We start from the raw sequence: 18103 nt of genomic DNA, 5'->3' as shown, positions 1-18103 counted from the left end.
AAAGGAAAAAAGACTAAAGCATCACGATTATCTTTGGACATTGTTAGCCAAAATACCACAAGTGGGAGTTCTGGGTAATGGGATTCTAGCTGTACTCAATAATATAGCTGCTGTTTGTGTGATAAGGCATGAATATTCGTGTGTTATTGTGCCAAAGCTCAAGGATGTCTGGCGCTGTGTACATGGAGTCCCTGAAACACTCCCTATAAGAGGAAGACACGGGGGAGCCCATGACTGAATTGGAGAAACAAGAAGGAGGAATAAGACACATGTTTTTATTCTTCTAACATCCAGACCTGAGAACATGTTCAGAGCAGGTGACAGGTTAAAGAGCCGTGGAGCCTGTCTCTACTGGATTTCTCTGTTTGTCCTGAATGGAACCACAGCCTTGACTTCAAACACTCCAACCCAGAATCAGCTTCTGAATGTGACTGTTGTTCAGGACCAGAGGGACGCAGGCTTGGATTTGCCATTTCTGCAGCTCAGAGCCAGTTTGACGTCTTATTCACGGCCTATGCGCCCTTACTCCCTGCTGCCAAATGCTGAAGACTACCGTTATATGCCCAAACCTAGTTCCCTGCCTTCAGATGTTGCCACTTCAGTCAGAGACTGGCTGGTGCGATCAGCCATGTGTGGATTAAGCTACCAATGGGTGGATCTGGGTCCAGCTTTTTGGCCAAGCTGGCTGCGCCAGACTGACTGTGAAAAATCAGACAGGTTGCAAAGTTGCTCATTTCCCAGTGGGATGGAGTGCGTGCAGGCTCAGACAACGCACATCAAGATTCTGGCTTGGCACTGCTTGGAGAGGGAAGAGAGAGGCCATGGGCCTAGAAGGAAGGCTGATAGGCCTGATGGCACCACTGAGATGGGACTGCGGTGAAGCCAGCCTACTCACGCTGTTGCCTCGTCAAGCCAGCCGCTCCTACATTTCAAGGGCGCCCTTATTGCAGACCTTACGGTAAATACACCGCGCGTTGACCAACTTCAGGGTTTCAAAATAAAATGTCAGGTTTTTGAAAGGCAATAACAGAGATGTGTCGAATTGTCGATGATTTTACCAGCCAGCCAGTGTATTCTACACTGATTTTGAGTCATTAGGTCACATGACCTGGAAGGTATTCAGCCGTAAATGCTTATTTTTCGATAAAGAAAATAATATGAAATATATGGAGTATTAAACTCCAATAAAAATAGGTGTGTCCTAACCAGGCTGTGCAGTAATGCCATTCTACATTGACTTTGAGTCATTAGCTCATATGACCTGGGAGTTATTGAGCCGAAAAGCCACATTTTTCAGAAAATGCATGTTTCCATAAAGAAATTAATTATGAAATATGGGGAGTATTAAACTCCAATGAAAAAAGGTGTGTCCTAACCAGGCAGTGTAGTAATGTCATTCTACATTGACTTTGAGTCATTAGGTCATATGACCTGGGAGTTATTGAGCCAAAAAGGCTCACTTTTCTGAAAATGCGTATTTTTCCATAAAAAATATAATATGAGGAGTATTAACTATTTTCTTAGAAGGGAAGGCAGAAGATTCTAGGGCTGATATCTCCAAAACCCATACAACTATTGACAGGGAAAAGAAATTAACATCACACCAGCTCATTTTATACAATTAGCTAGTTAAAGTGCTACTATACATTTTCAGTTAGCATACACTTTAATAGATTTAATAGATGCATAGAGACATTTCACTGGTGACTTCTAGCCTACATTTTATAATTCATCTTGACCATCTTGAAACAGCTCACAACGCTAGGTTAAGGCCTCGCTGTCACAGGCTATGTGGTAATCAAAACATACAGAAGTGCGTATGCCCTGCTTTATTGTCATAACAATCTACTTCTTTAATAATAACTGCATTCATAGTTATACAGATCATCTCTCAGTCACAGGTCAAAATAACCTCATGTCTCATCACATTGCCCTGTGTACAGCGCCATCTTAGAATAACAAATGTAATCTCTGATCTGGGCACTATCGTAACAGAATAACAAAATGTAATCTCTGTTCAACTGAATCACTATAAATGTGTAGGACTGGCTGGTCCTTTTCATGTAAGCCTGTATGTCCACCCGTGGTATGTACAGGAGTGCATCTCCTTGGCCAGGATCTCTGTTTCAACTGAATATATGTCATATCATAGACTCAGCCCTCAGTCTTAATCCGTTTCACTCCTGTAAGACTGAGAATATTACTATTTAAATCTTTGCATAACGTTAGGTGGCGCTGTTGGAAGCCTTGCATCGGAGAACCAATCATGAGTGTTGTGGGCGGGCCTGCTTTCTGTGGGCAGTTCTCATGCAGAACCGGTGTCTCGCAAAACATCGCAGCGTTTGCGGAGAAACATATTAATCACTTAGAAACAAACATAACCTGTTAATAGGACGTGTTTCATCCGGCCCTGGCGGCTAGAGGTCTTTTCCCCAGCGATAAACCCGACTCCCGAGGCTAACGTTACTGAGCCTGCTGATGACTCACAGTAGCAAGCGGACCACTTCCGGGTAGGAAACATTATTGTAAAATAAACAACAGCTATGAATTTTGTTTGGAGCATATCAGCTTCATGCTCTGTGTTAGGACTATGATAAATGGCATTGCCGCTACCAAATAAAATTCTAATAATAAATGTAGGCGTGTCTGCTGCGTGCCGTTCTCGCCGGGCTCTGACAGACAGTTTCTGACAATGAAATTCCCAGACGTTTGGTGGCGCAGCTCACCAAACGTCTGGGAGCTGAGACTAGTCATATCACAAAACTTCTTTTGACTCCGGCTCCCTTTTACTCAAGACTTCCATTTTTGAGTGTTTTGCTGTTCATGATTAATTTCTTTATGGAAACATGCATTTTCTGAAAAATTCGCCTTTTCGGCTCAATAACTCCCAGGTCATGTGACCGAATGACTCAAAATCAATGTAGAATCATATTACTATACTGCCTGGTTAGAACACACCTTTTTTTATTGGAGTTTAATACTCCCCAAATTTCATTTTAATTTTTTTATGGAAAAATGTGGCTTTTCGGCTCAATAACTCCCAGGTCATATGAGCTAATGACTCAAAGTCAATGTAGAATGACATTACTACACTGCCTGGTTAGGACACACCTTTTTTTATTGGAGTTTAATACTCCCCAAATTTCATAATTCATTTTTTTATGGAAAAATGTGGCTTTTCGGCTCAATAACTCCCAGGTCATATGACCGAATGACTCAAAATCAATGTAGAATCATATTACTAGACTGCCTGGTTAGGACACACCTTTTTTTATTGGAGTTTAATACTCCCCATATTTCATGATTAATTTCTTTATGGAAACATGCATTTTCTGAAAAATTCGCCTTTTCGGCTCAATAACTCCCAGGTCATGTGACCGAATGACTCAAAATCAATGTAGAATCATATTACTAGACTGCCTGGTTAGGACACACCTTTTTTTATTGGAATGTAATACTCCCCATATTTCATGACTAATTTCTTTATGGAAACATGCATTTTCTGAAAAATGTGGCTTTTCGGCTCAATAACTCCCAGGTCATATGAGCTAATGACTCAAAGTCAATGTAGAATGACATTACTACACTGCCTGGTTAGGACACACCTTTTTTTATTGGAGTTTAATACTCCCCAAATTTCATAATTCATTTTTTTATGGAAAAATGTGGCTTTTCGGCTCAATAACTCCCAGGTCATATGACCTAATGACTCAAAGTCAATGTAGAATGACATTACTACACTGCCTGGTTAGGACACACCTTCTTTTATTGGAGTTTAATACTCCCCAAATTTCATAATTCATTTTTTTATGGAAAAATGTGGCTTTTCGGCTCAATAACTCCCAGGTCATATGACCTAATGACTCGAAATCAATGTAGAATGGCATTACTGCACAGCCTGGTTAGGACACACCTATTTTTATTGGAGTTTAATACTCCATATATTTCATATTATTTTCTTTATCGAAAAATAAGCATTTACGGCTGAATACCTTCCAGGTCATGTGACCTAATGACTCAAAATCAGTGTAGAATACACTGGCTGGCTGGTAAAATCATCGACAATTCGACACATCTCTGTTATTGCCTTTCAAAAACCTGACATTTTATTTTGAAGCCCTGAAGTTGGTCAACGCGCGGTGTATTTACCGTAAGGTCTGCAATAAGGGCGCCCTTGAAATGTAGGAGCGGCTGGCTTGACGAGGCAACAGCGTGAGTAGGCTGGCTTCACCGCAGTGAGATGGGAGCAGGGGAAGCAATGAGAAAGTGTATATGGAGACAAGTGCCTTATCCTGTGGTCACAGCATGTAAATGTGCCTGTAAATGAATGATTTCATCGACAGTGTGTAGAGATTTTGTAAAAAAAAAAGAAAAGTGATATGTCTCCAATTATGGTTGATGATTTTTCAAATCTAATGTCAGTTTTTAATTAGGCTACCCAGTAAGTAACAGCATGAACTTTATTATGTTATAATAAATATCCAAATTAAAACCTTGATGGCTTGTACACTTTATTCATGTATTCATATATATATATATATACGCTGCTGCAGCAGCACAGACCAACCTTGTGCTGGTTAATTTCTCAAATGAAACAACACTCACCATAAAACTACTTTTGTCACAGGGTGGATTGTGTTGCTATTTAGTATTTATAGTAGATTTAAGCCAAAACTATTTGAATGCGCAGATAAGTCGTATTTCCTCATTGACTATATTTCTACTACTACGAAATCTGAAATACGAGCTTACGAGAAGCAGTTGAAGGCAACAGCAGTACTTGGTACATTCCACGTGACTGGCGGCTGTACATACACAGACAAGATGGCAGCTTCATTGGAAGACGAATTTGAAGATGCGCCTGATGTTGAACCATTAGAACCAACATTAAAGAACATCATCGAGCAAAAATCTTTGAAATGGATATTTGTGGGTGGGAAGGGCGGTGTTGGTAAAACGACATGTAGGTAAGTAGAAGGGAAATCGTCATTTGCCAGCCGCATGGTATTCTCATGTTACGTCGTTTTGCTAGCTTAGCCATCAACATAGCGTTGACGTGGATTTCAGCGTTATAAAAGGAGTCATTATTTTCGTACGACACCAAACGCTAGCCTAATAACGTTAGCTGAAGGTACATTAAAATTAAGCAAATTAAGCTACCCGATTAATTAAGTCGAGTTGAATTCTTTTAAACATTGCTGTAACGTTAGCCATCCCATCTCACATGGATTTATGACATTGTCGGCAGGATCGATCACCATTGTGCAGGTTGAGGGCCGACAGATTGCTTGTTAAGATTTCATTTTCGATAAAGGCAACAGGAAAACGTTCTGTCTAATGCCCATCCATTAGTTACAGGCAGCTAACTCTAGCTTGTAGCGAATGGACATGATCTGCGTTACTTTACACCAGTTACCAGTGACAACAGTTAGCTTAACGTAGCTAGCTAACAAATTGTACATTGAAATTAAAATATCGCTGAAGCCCCAGGCCATTGCCCACAAGCTGTAGTGAGTCAATGGCAGGAGCATAAAGGCGAATACTTCGATGTCAAGTGCCTCCGTATACATGCAGCTTGCAGTACAAGCCTGTCTTATCATTTGTAGCTGTAGTTTGGCTGTCCAGCTGGCTGCTGTCAGGGAGAGCGTCCTCATCATCTCCACGGATCCTGCCCACAACATCTCTGATGCTTTTGACCAGAAGTTCTCCAAGGTGCCTACTAAGGTCAAAGGCTATGATAACCTCTTTGCCATGGTAAGTCATGCTGCATGGGAAAAGTAGAAATATACTCATGTACAATAGGCTATTTTATGCATCTCATTAATTTAAAACTGGTTATGTCTCCCAGAAGCATAGGTATTGTTGACATTTACTTCTTGAGATGTCACGAAGCTGAGAAAGGCAATTCCATGGGGTTTCACTGGCAATAAGCAAAATGGACGTGGGAAATGAGCAATTGTTCACATGTGAGATGTTGGAAATTTAATTTAAGATGGGGATTACATAATTTAGATCCCCCCCCCCCTTCAGATTAGTTTTACGACTTACAAATGTCCAGGATGTCACTTATCATGTTTCAATGTTGTGCCAAGTACAGTATGTATATATTATAGAACAAAATTTTGCACAATCCAGAAAAAACTACAAGAAACAAACATCACAAAACGTACATATCGGCCACCAAGACAAAAATTAAAGATAAAATACCAAATTTACATGATAAAGAGATACATTTCAAACCCACTACAGGTGTATATAAACGACAAAACAAAAAGAAGGCGAGAGAGCTGCTACTCTGGAATAGCAGTAAACTCCAACCTCTTAGCATGTGCAAGAAAGGGCCCCCAAGTTTTATTGAATTTGGCAAGCGAGCCATTTACACCTTATCTTTTCCACTTTAACAAAATAAAAAATGTCCCTGATCCAAGAGGAACGAGAGGGAGGTGCGGTTGACTTCCATCTCAGTAAAATCAGACGTCTGGCTAACAAAGTTACGAAAGCTACAAAGTCAGCTTTATATTTTGGAAGCAGCAGAGTGAGAGGTGGAACCCCAAACAAAGCTGTAACAGCTGTTGGTTCAAATTGAGTCCCAATACACTCCGAAATTAAATAAAAAATGTTCAGCCAATAGCTGTATAGGGAAGAACAAGACCAAAACATATGATTATGAGTAGCTGGAGCTTGGCGACATCGGACCCATGTAGGGTCAACGTCGTTATAAATCCTAGAAAGTCTGACCCAAGTGAAGTGTACGCGGTGAAGGAATTTGTATTGGGTCAGACCCAATCTAGCACAGATAGATGAGGAGTGAACCCAATGCAAAATGCCCTCCCATGGTTCCTCCTGAGTTTCCTGTCCCAGATCCTCCTCCCACTGGGTCTTTATATTATGTAACGAGGCTGGTCGCAATGAATGATGAATGCGTTCATACAGATAAGAGATCATGCCCTTTACAAAAGGGAGTCATAATTTAGTTTCTATCCAAGTGTTTATTTTTGCAAACTATAATGCGTCAAATCAGTTTCTATGCTTTGTTGTTGATAAAGAAGTTAACCTGTACATTTGCAATGGAAACAAATGTATCAAATCAATAATGATGGAGACTTGATACAACTGGTAAAGTTCCATTGTACATGTACAACAGTGCAAAAGTGCCTTTTCGACATCCTGAAATGTTGTCTCTAAAGTGGCTTTTAAACATGAAGTCTGGATCATGTCTGGCTAGCCAGAACAGGATATTTTCCGGTTTTACCTTTTTAAACATGAGGGGTCTTTGTTTAGAAACAACTGGATATGAGCCGTTTTTTCTGCCAGTGCGGTAGCATGTATCGATAACAAGAAATGTGATAGGAAACAGCTTTAGCGAATTTGTAACCAAACTCCATTCAAAAACATGCCGTTTTAACAGAGGGTCCATTCCTGGCATTGTGCCAAAAATGAGCGCAGTCAAAATAGTGGTCACACCGTCGTCAATCACTGTGGGTGATTTATTTTACAAGTGGCATTCAAGTCATATCTGACTAGTTTTAAATTTATTTCTCCCCACAAAAGTTAGGCTAGGCCTATATGTCTCGATATAGGCTATCAGTCAGTCAGCTCCTATCCTCTCCGCAGTGTGGATGCACAGTCACACAACACTGCCTGCCTCAAATGGCTGCCTCACACAATAGAATTGGCTGCATCCAACTCGAGAAAACTTCTCAGAAGAGACAAATCTGGAGACTTTTTCTGACATGGGAATGATGGGATTATTACCAGCAAGCAGCAGTAAAAGCAGGCAATGACGATAGCTGGGTAAGTCCCGCTAGCATCGATGCTAAGTTAGCAAAGTAGCCTACAGCAAGAGCGCAGCTGAAGCTAATTAATATGGACGTTAACATCCATATAATATATAGCCATGTGCTTGCGCGATGACATCATCTATTGGCGATGTCAAAGGGTGGCGATTGACGATCTGACTGAGGTCAAGATCGCGCAACTCTAGTAGGCTATCATCTCTCTTGTTGCATTTTTAAACTGGCAGATGGGGGATTCAACTTTTAGTTGTTTACTCCCCTAAATTGGCTCTCTTCCAAATAATCCGGCCACGTAACTAACGCTACGTCCATTCATGAAAATAATGATGGGACATTAATGGTTTGTAAAGTGCCACCACGCGCCCACTCACATACCAGCTAGATGATCTGGATCATGAGCTGCCAGAGTTAAACAGCACCCGCTTTTGCGCGAATCTGGATCTTACACCGGGGACCGAGATGAATATGATACGGACTCATGGGAGTGCGCGTAGGCCAGCTAATTGTTGTTTAACATGCAGGCCAACCGGCTAGGAGCGGGTTATAATACGGATTCCACTGCATGTTAAGAAGTGGCTTTAAACACCTGTCCATCAGTGCATTTCATTGTATCCATCTTCAGATGAAAGCATGAAATATTAAAAACAGCCTGACAGGCTGACACTAAAGAACAATAACAACTTATAAATCGATTACTCCTTGCAACAATCTTTGTTTTTCTTTATTTAAGCAAGCTGATGGAAACCTGCCTAATTCACGTCCCCCCCCCCTAGCCTGGGTAAACCCATCCCCCACGTGACCTGCTCTCAGACCTGTTCTCAGTCACTAGTGACTGGGAACTGAGAGAGCAGGTCACGTGGGGGCTGGGTTTACCTAGGCTACCCCCCCCCCCCCCCACACACACACACAATGTTTTCAAAAGTTAAATATATATAGCAATAAATAACACTTGTTTGATGACTTATTTGAGGGAATGTAATAATTTTATCTATCACATCCGCTATTTCTGTTGCTCTTTGAACAACTCGGGATATTTATCAACGAGAGTTTTGTCAAGCTGGATGTGATTTGCTCCATTGGCCTGCAGCTGTCGTTTACAGACGAGCTACAGTATTGTATGTTGTGTCTGTGTCAGCAACGTAACGGGGGGAGGCGGCTGGGAGGATTACATTGGAAGACGCACCCATATTTCACCTAAGGCATCATGGCAGCTAGAAATAAGGTGGATAAATTTAGCTTGACAGGTGAATGGAAACAAGGTCTACTTCAGCTGTGTTTACAAATGTAAATGCATCTCATGCCCACTGACTCTTAACACGTTGAGTGCCAATGACGAGATATCTCGGCTTACAGGATCCAACCGTTGAGTGCCAAGGACGAGATATCTCGGCTTACATAAACATTTTTTTTTTTTGACGGTGGGACATCGATCAACCCCTTTTACGTCTCCTATACCAATATTGGAGGAAGAGAATGTGTATAATCTATTTTACCGACCATTAAGTGGTGACAGTGCTCTCCAGACAGAGAGAAAGCCGAGCAAAAAACAGCCGCGGGTCCGCGGGAGAAAGCCATTCTAATTTTCAAGGAAATAGCTGGGCGAAAACGCTTTCGATTTCACACACACACACACACACACACACGCACACACACGCGCGCGCGCACACTCGAGTACCTTTGAGCATAAATAAGACCAGAATCGCAAAAGCTTCTTCAAAGCTCTCAGCCGACACCTCAAGAAACGAACGAGCCCGTTTTACAGTAATCCAGACTGCCCGAGAGCGGCCGCGGAGCCAGCAGGAGCCAGCAGCAGCAGCACAGACGGAGGGAGGAGTTTGGAGACACACACACACACACACACACACACACACACACACACACACACACACACACACACACACACAACAGTATACAGACTTGCCCAAGGGCACCCATAATCACAAGCACGTGAGGTGGTTCTAAAAATCCATTTATCTCAAAACTCTCTGAAAATCTCTGAAACCATGCTGTACTCTAGGGCTGTCACTTTTTCCCCAAAATAAAATTCGAACGAATATTAATTGCCCGATATTCGTTCGAATATATTCGAAGTTTTTTGGTTAATTAAAAAAAAAAAAAAAAAAAAAAAAAAAATTTTTTTTTTCCCCCCCAGTCCAGCAGCCTGTTGCACCAGCTGAACGTAAGTTCTGTCTTAAGTTAGGGTGTAAAGTCCACACTAACTGCTACGTTCAAACTAGTTAGTTTGACACTAAAGTTGTGTCTTTGTTTGGTTGCACCACGGAGACGTAAGGTACATCTTAACTAGTAGACCCATACTAACCAAAATAGTGTCGGAGACAATGACGTGTACAGTATCTGTGACCAATCAGTGAAAAGCACGGTGGAAACGGTGTTTATTTACGGTTGTTTAAGTAAGTGGAGTGAAAACAGGAATGCCATGACATTATTTCCACACTTCATTTTATTTTTTCCGTTAACAGAACATACTTCAATGTATTTATTTTCGTTAATACAACATACTTCAATTTATTCTTTTCGTTATTTTTGTTAATACAACATACTTCAATGTATTCGTTTCGTTATTTTCGTTAATACAACATACTTCAATGTAGCCTATTCGTTTCGTTATTTTCGTTAACACAACATAGCCTACTTCAATGTATTTATTTTCGTTAATACAACGAACATACTTCAATTTATTATTTTCGTTTAATACAACATTTGTAACATTCTTCCAGCAATAACCTTTTTAGCTGCTATGTTTATCTGATGAGTAGGCCTATGTTCTTTCCAACACTTCAAGTAGGCTCTAAAGTATCAATCAATGTGCTATAAAACACACAACACAAAGGGCTTTGAAGTAATATAGATATAATTCTTTCCTTGTTTTGTTTGACATTTTTTAGCATCACTCCAGCTCCATTTCGTGCTTACCCAAAAGTAGCCGATTTATTTCATATTATTTGTTACAAACACAAGTCTGTCGACATTTTCGGGATCGAGTGCGGCTCTCTTTTTATTTACGATATTACCTGCCGTCGAGAACACCCGCTCAGAGCGGACAGACGTTCCAGGCACGCACAGGTATTTACGTGCCAGCTTTGCGAGTTGCGGGTATATGCACTCTCTATCTCTCCACCAAATAAGTGGGTTTCGGTCTGCATCGAGAGGAGGCTCCTTCTTGAACGATCGCATCTCCACCTGCACCCCGCGTTCCCCTTGCTCATCGTCCTCCTGCCGGGAGTCACCCTCGGCCTCGCCCGATGTGTACAAGTCCCCAAATAGGCTTCCCATCGCACCCAGGGCATCTTTGTTTCTCCCCCGTGCTGCTTGAGGTGGAGAATCGTCTTCATCTTCCTCTCCCTCAATTTCGCTCAGCTCTCGTAATATACTATTACCGACTACATTTCTCTTTCCAGGTGAAAGATGGACTATGAACTTTGCAATCTTCTCTGTGATCGCCTTTTTACGACCTTCTGCCAACACCCCTGAAGACGGGTAGTAGGCAGTGAGACGGGGTTGCACCGGTTCCACACTTGCAGATCCATCTCCACTTTGTAAGAGTAGTTCTGCTGCCTGTTTCGGGTGACTCCCTTGCAGGTGTCCCCGCAGATTTGATGTCGTGCTCATGTAAATAAACTGTCTTTTACAAAGTCGACACACAGCCTTATCTTTGTTTGTTTTGCCATCTACGGTGTAAAATCCAAAATGTTTCCACACACTGCTCCTCAAATGAGTAGGTGTTGTGATTGTCCGCTCCTGGCTTTCTTCCTCTGCTGCATCTTCGTCCGCCTCCATTTTGTCTTGTCTCTCTCATCAAACCGCATCAAACGGATCAAACAGCCTGTCATGTCATGTCAAGTCAAGACAAGACAGGTGGTCCGCATAGGTCAAGCTGTTAGAGCGGAGCGCCCTCTGTTGGATTATCAATGAATAACATGAAAAAAAAAAATTTTTTTTTTTTTTTTTTTATATATAATAATTCGAATATTCAAATTACATTTCGAAAACGAACCCTTCCCCCCACATTCGAAGTTGCATTCGAATTTCGAATGAAAAGTGACAGCCCTACTGTACTCAACGGCTAATATCTACATAACTACTAACTCTACAAACTAACTCTTTTAGACAGAGAAAGCACACATTCTATTAGTTCTTTTTAGATGATTGGTGTTCACGAAGTCTTAACAGAAAAGAATCCTCGGCTCTTGTAAAATGAGCCAGAATCCTCAAAAAAAAACCTGGCAGAACCTACCTACAGCATTGAAAAAAGGGCTGGCAGTCAATGTGTTAATTCTCATGATAGTCAGTCCCACATTTATGTCCCTCAGAAGCACAAGACATAATTGTATAATTGACCAAATGGCCTGTGGTCCTCAAAAGATAACCTTGCCAAGATAACCACCCAAGCCGCCATTTTGTAACTCTCTGGTTATGTGCATGTGTGTGAGTGCAGGAGATTGACCCCAGCCTGGGTGTGGCAGAGCTGCCTGATGAGTTCTTTGAGGAGGACAACATGCTGAGCATGGGCAAGAAGATGATGCAGGAGGCCATGAGCGCCTTCCCCGGCATCGACGAGGCTATGAGCTATGCCGAGGTCATGAGGTCAGACCAGGATCATTGAAAGACCAACCCCCACCTTTTTCACTTGTAGCCAAAATCACATTCACCTTTTACAGCTGTATCATTATTGATATATTGCTACAATTCCTATTCATATAGTAAAAAATATATATATTGTGATAATGGCAATATTTCGACTTGTTGATGTAATGACGTCACACCGTTACCGTTATCCATTACTCTTACAGTATATCAGAACTACTTTTTTAGATTGATTGAATTAGTGGAACCATATGGTGAGTGAGCGGAGCCAGCTCTTTTGAAATTATATTATATGAAATCAACAAATGTGAATGAACGGCCAAACCTCCTCCAGAACCTTGATGATGTCTGGATTACCATGTGACTAGCCAGCTCTATAGCAAGAATAAATGCTATGCTACCCAAAGGGTTATTCAGATCTTTTAACCCCAAACCCCATCCCTCCACCCAGTATACCACGTTAATATGCCTTTTCTTTTTTCATCAGGTTAGTGAAGGGCATGAACTTCTCGGTAGTAGTGTTCGACACTGCCCCTACTGGCCACACACTGCGGCTGCTCAACTTTCCCACCATTGTGGAGCGGGGTCTGGGCCGCCTCATGCAGATCAAGAACCAGATTAGTCCTTTCATCTCCCAGGTGAGAAGGGACAAGGCAGCTCCATTCATTAAAGGAGAACAAAGGAAAAGAACGCTGATTTTATTTTGCACATAATCTCACACATATCCGAAAACTGTAAACATTTTTGCAGACATTCATTTAGTTTGACAGTTATTGAGGGTTGATTTGAGTTCAGTTGTGGACCAGTGATGTCATTTGTGCACGAATGACATCGCTGGTCCACAACAACACAAGGTTATCTGCAAAATAAATCACCATTGTTTTTCAGTCAAGTTCTCCTTTGAATTAACTTGGATCATTTGTGTATTTTCAACTCAGTTCAACCGAGTTTATGCATTTGAGAAAAACACTTCAGAAAATACCCTAGTATGGAATAAAGTTCATGCTTTGTGTTCACGTTGGTTTATCTGCTGATGCTGCTGAGAGATACTGAGATTCAGTTGGTCTATGATGGTCATGATTGAAGCCCTCGACACTTAACCTGTCTCTGTTTCTCTCTCCCTCTCTAGATGTGCAACATGCTCGGTCTGGGTGACATGAATGCAGACCAGCTGGCTTCTAAGCTAGAAGAGACGCTGCCAGTCATCCGCTCAGTCAGTGAGCAGTTCAAAGACCCTGTAAGCAACGGCAACATGCCAATTCTACTTGTACTACAACATGAGCATGTTTACTGTTACTACAATATGTCAATGTTAATGCACGATTGTTTATATGCTGTTAGATTCATTCAGGCGCAGTGATACTCAAGCCGAGGCTCTAGAGCAGGGGTGGGCCACTGACGCGCCCCCCGACCCCACTCAGTGTGGCCCCTGGGTCAATTTGCATTTTTTTTTTTTTTTTACAAGGTGGTTTTTGGCTAGGTTAGGTTAGACCACCCAAATATGTGTTTTTATTTTGCTGTACATCCCAGAACATGGTGCTAATGGCGTTAGCATTGTCCATCCACATACTGTTTAATGTTAGCATTTGAGCTAACACTATTGTAACAAACTATATCCAGGATGCACATTGCACATGCAACATTACTAATCTGATTAATATGGCATATTTGCATCAAATTAATGTAGCGGGCTGTTTTAAAGCTAGAGCAAAGTTTCTGGTGTCATCTGAATGGAATTACTCAATTTGAATATGAAAAATATAAATGTTGGTATAATAAACTTGGATTACCAGTCCTTTTCATCAAATTAGTAGCTATATTTGGGAGTGTTACAGTAGGCTACTGGTGAAAGTGCACGGTCACAATCTGGCCCTCTGGTACCGAGGACATTTTTTTGTGGCCCTCTCTATCATCAAAGTTGCCCATCCCTGCTCTAGAGCCACATGCGGCTCCTTTATGGGTAGTTGTGGCTCTTTTAAGGCCTACTTTAAATAAATAAATAAATACAAATCTAAAAAAATAAATGAGTAGTAGGTTGCATACCACTGATTCAGGGTATGCTTATGCGCAGGGTCTTGTATTAAAGTATTAAACATTGATAAATCAATTTAGTAAAAATTAAAGCCCTTAAAAAGTATTAAATAGTCTTAATCGCCATTTGATGAGGTCTTATATTCAAAAGGTCTTAAAAGGTATTGAGTTTAACTTGAGGATTCCTCCATTAATCTGGCACTGCCTTGTTGCCTCTGCTTTGTAGTTGTGAGCTCTAAATTGCAGCACAAGCATATTATGCCACTGAGCTATAAACTATACTGTATGATGTCACTGAGCTATAAACTGCTAGTCAACCATTACTGCAAAACAAATAATGAACCTTTCATCTATTACAATCTTTTTTAGGATTAGAGCTACTTACAAAAAACAACTCGTGAGCTACTTCTTTTCCCCTTGTCCCCTCCAAGTACATATTTAGCACATTTTAACAGTATTATATTATTTATTTAATAATATTGTAATGTTAAATACTGTAGATACTGAGTTCGCTATACATGCGTAGCATTTAGTTTATGCATTAAAACATTACATTTTGGATTTCTTTGGCGATCTACTTATTTAATAGCCTACCGTTGTCATGACAAGCGATACTTCTAGTCCCTTTTACAACCAAGCTACAACGGCGTGAAGTTGGCTCCATTGCTGTACACAGGCTAGCGTTGTTGCGGTCTCCAGTTTAGCTAGCAAGTTTGGTAGTCACAATTGATTAGCTTGTAAAACACAATTGGGTCAGCTAGTGTTTCACTCACTGAGGGGCGTTTTGAGAAACCATTGTTACGGATAGGTTATTGAGCTGTGGCATCTCAATTTTATCTGCGGTAAAATAAGAACCTGTCTCAAATTTAACAGCCTGTCTCCAATATGCATTCTATTATTTTGGCACCTGAGCTAGTATTGAAAGTTTTCTGGTAGAATGTTAACTATGCATACTAACTCCTACATCCATGATTGATGATCCATCAGGAGCAGACCACCTTCATCTGCGTGTGCATCGCAGAGTTCCTGTCCCTGTATGAGACGGAGCGGCTGATCCAGGAGCTGGCCAAGTGCCGCATCGACACACACAACATTATCGTCAACCAACTGGTTTTCCCTGAGAGTGAGAGGCCTTGTAAGATGTGCGAAGCTCGACATAAAATCCAGTCCAAGTATTTAGACCAGGTATGGAGTAGTCTCTGTATTATTACTGTTTGTACGAGAGATTAATAAATTAAAATATTTCAGATTACACACACAAATTGGGGGGGGGGGGGAGGATATTTGCCTTTATTGAATAGGACAGTAGATAAACAGGAAAAGGAGAGAGAGTGGTAGCAACGGACCACAGGTTTGTTTTGAACCCGGGTCGGCCACGTAAAGGACTAAGCCTTAGTGGTACGCGCTCTACCAGGTGAGCCACTGGGATGCACCCAGAAAAAAGGTTGTTGATAGATGGGCAACACAACAAAATTATACTCTGGGTCAAATATTTGATCTCAAACATTTTCTGCCAATATAAAAATGTCAGTAAAGGGAACAATTGCATCTATTTATTGCATTAAAACATGACACATGGAGATTGTATGCCATCAGGGCAGAAACTTCAAGTTTTTATTAATCCAATAAATGGTGTTGTGTCTAACTTTTTTGTTCTTTACCAGGATAATTGATTATCACATCGTTAGATTCAGGGGTTAATTTCCCACGGATACTAAAATGTATGTGGTTATAGAATAATAAGTGTTCATGTCGCCAGTAATGGTCTGTATCTTATTTTCAGATGGAGGACCTTTATGAAGATTTCCACATAATCAAGTTACCTCTGCTGCCCCATGAAGTACGAGGTGCCGAAAAGGTCAACACCTTCTCCCAACAACTTCTGGAACCCTACAAACCCCCAAACAAGTGATTTCCCTCTCTGCAGGACATCCCGCTGCCCCCTCCTGTACAAACCACAGTACTACAGTCTGAGCTCGCCTCCTCTGAGCCCCCACATCCAGCCTAACCCACGTGCAGTACACAGCCTCAAGACCATCCGTTTAGTCCTCGCCACTGTCATCCCAAGAAGAGCATCCTCGCTGCTACAAGACACACATCCAAACATTCAAGGGGCATGGAACACACACACAACCTACTAACTACACTGTCTACTAACTACACTGTCTTTCTCTTATCATTTCCTCTGTATCCCCCCTGGCAATTGTACTATTCCTTACTTAAAGCATTTAACTTCTTCCCGTCCAAGAACCTCTCCATATCTCCACCCTCCCCCTTCCTATGCAGTGTGCAGCCTCTAATGTGCAGAAGTGTTTCTGGTGATGGTGCTGTGTATTCCAGGATAAAAGCGCTTTCTGATGGTTGATGCTTATATCCTTTTATTTTATTTTATTTTATTTGTCCTTTATTGTACCAGGTAGTCACTTGAGATCAATGATCTCTTTCGAGCAAGACCTGGCCAAAATGGCAGCATTTAAAAACAAATAACAATTAGGCAAGACACAAACACAGACTATGCCACGTGGTTTTGTTTTGGTGGCGCTGTTCTGATTTGTCCTCTGCTCTTTCACAGTAAAGATGAGCGTTAACAGATATGGGCATTGATTTTTGAAGATGGCAGGAGAAATGGGCCTATGCTTATGAAATTAATCACCCCAGAGAAATAGGTTTTCATCAACATGTCTGCCGATTCAGGATGTGACAGCAGGGTTTAAAATGGAATATGGCCTGTGGTCTTTAGAATTTTTTTGTCTTTGACCAAGACCATCCTTACCCTTGCAATAAAGAAAACGGGAGCGCTCAAAGTATCTCTTTTTATATTATTGATTTTATATCGCCATTAGTCTGCCATTCATCACATCATTAGACCAACACCTCTTGGTATAGCTGTTGGATGATTTGAGTAGTCCAATCATCCGATCTAACAACATTTTAAACACCCCATTACATTCAGTTCTGTACATAATCCATTTGATCAACAGTGGACAGTGACTGGTTGTTGTAGGTGGCACGTGATTTGAGACGGTATTAATATATTTTTTGTGTGAATGAAATTCAAAGTTTGGAAAAAGTGTGAAGCCCCTATCTTCATGCAGTTTGAGTGGTTGGTTAATTATAGAACCCAGACCCTGCCGTACTCCAGCGCTGTAGCTCATAAAATAGCCTACAGAACTTGTAAAGCTCATGAATATTCTCTTTCTCTGTCTGCCATTTTGTGTCCATCCTGTTTTGCTGAGGACTATAAGGAACACTATAGAAAGACAATAGCCTTATATTTAGTGCATTGTAAACGAAACTAACTGAATGTTGTTTGATCTAGCCTACAAGAAAATGCTGAAAAGGATGTTGATTTGGTGGAAGCAAAAGTAAACGTGTCTATGCCCTACTACTCATTCAATATTCAATTCTGATTTGCTTTCCTTTATGGTTTTGTCCACAGACATAAGCACAATTGTTTCCTATTCCATCCAAAATGATAGTTGACAAGCTAAAGCAAACCTTAAGGTGGTGGAAAAGCCTAATCTTCACCTCTATTCAATGCTTTTGAGTTCACATGAATCTGCTTTCAATAGGCTAGATCTTTTTTAAATTATGTTGCGAGTGTTTAAATTGAATTAAAACAGAGAAATTACTCATTTGCGAGCCTTCGGGGGTCATTTTTTATTCTGCCT

General features: G+C 41.1%; 2 protein-coding genes across 2 annotated transcripts; both read left to right on the top strand.

Moving 5' to 3' along the window:
- Nucleotides 1-304: 304 nt before the first annotated feature.
- LOC310793898 (uncharacterized protein) lies at nt 305-880 on the top strand (the record flags this gene model as incomplete). The annotated part of the gene is made up of 1 exon (XM_083655787.1): nt 305-880. One exon carries the CDS (start codon nt 305-307, stop codon nt 878-880), a length of 576 nt encoding a protein of 191 aa, XP_083511913.1.
- Nucleotides 881-4824: 3944 nt separating this feature from the next.
- get3 (guided entry of tail-anchored proteins factor 3, ATPase) lies at nt 4825-18058 on the top strand (the record flags this gene model as incomplete). The annotated part of the gene is made up of 7 exons (XM_083656149.1): nt 4825-4967; nt 5607-5754; nt 12253-12401; nt 12889-13039; nt 13531-13638; nt 15420-15617; nt 16216-18058. The coding sequence occupies 7 exons, from the start codon at nt 4825-4827 to the stop codon at nt 16342-16344; spliced, it is 1026 nt and encodes a 341-aa protein (XP_083512275.1). The 3' UTR covers nt 16345-18058.
- Nucleotides 18059-18103: the final 45 nt, after the last annotated feature.

The sequence above is a fragment of the Poromitra crassiceps genome (assembly GCF_964638095.1).
Source record: "Poromitra crassiceps genome assembly, chromosome: 19".
Taxonomy (NCBI): domain Eukaryota; kingdom Metazoa; phylum Chordata; class Actinopteri; order Beryciformes; family Melamphaidae; genus Poromitra; species Poromitra crassiceps.
This window is presented reverse-complemented; position numbering and strand designations above follow the sequence as displayed.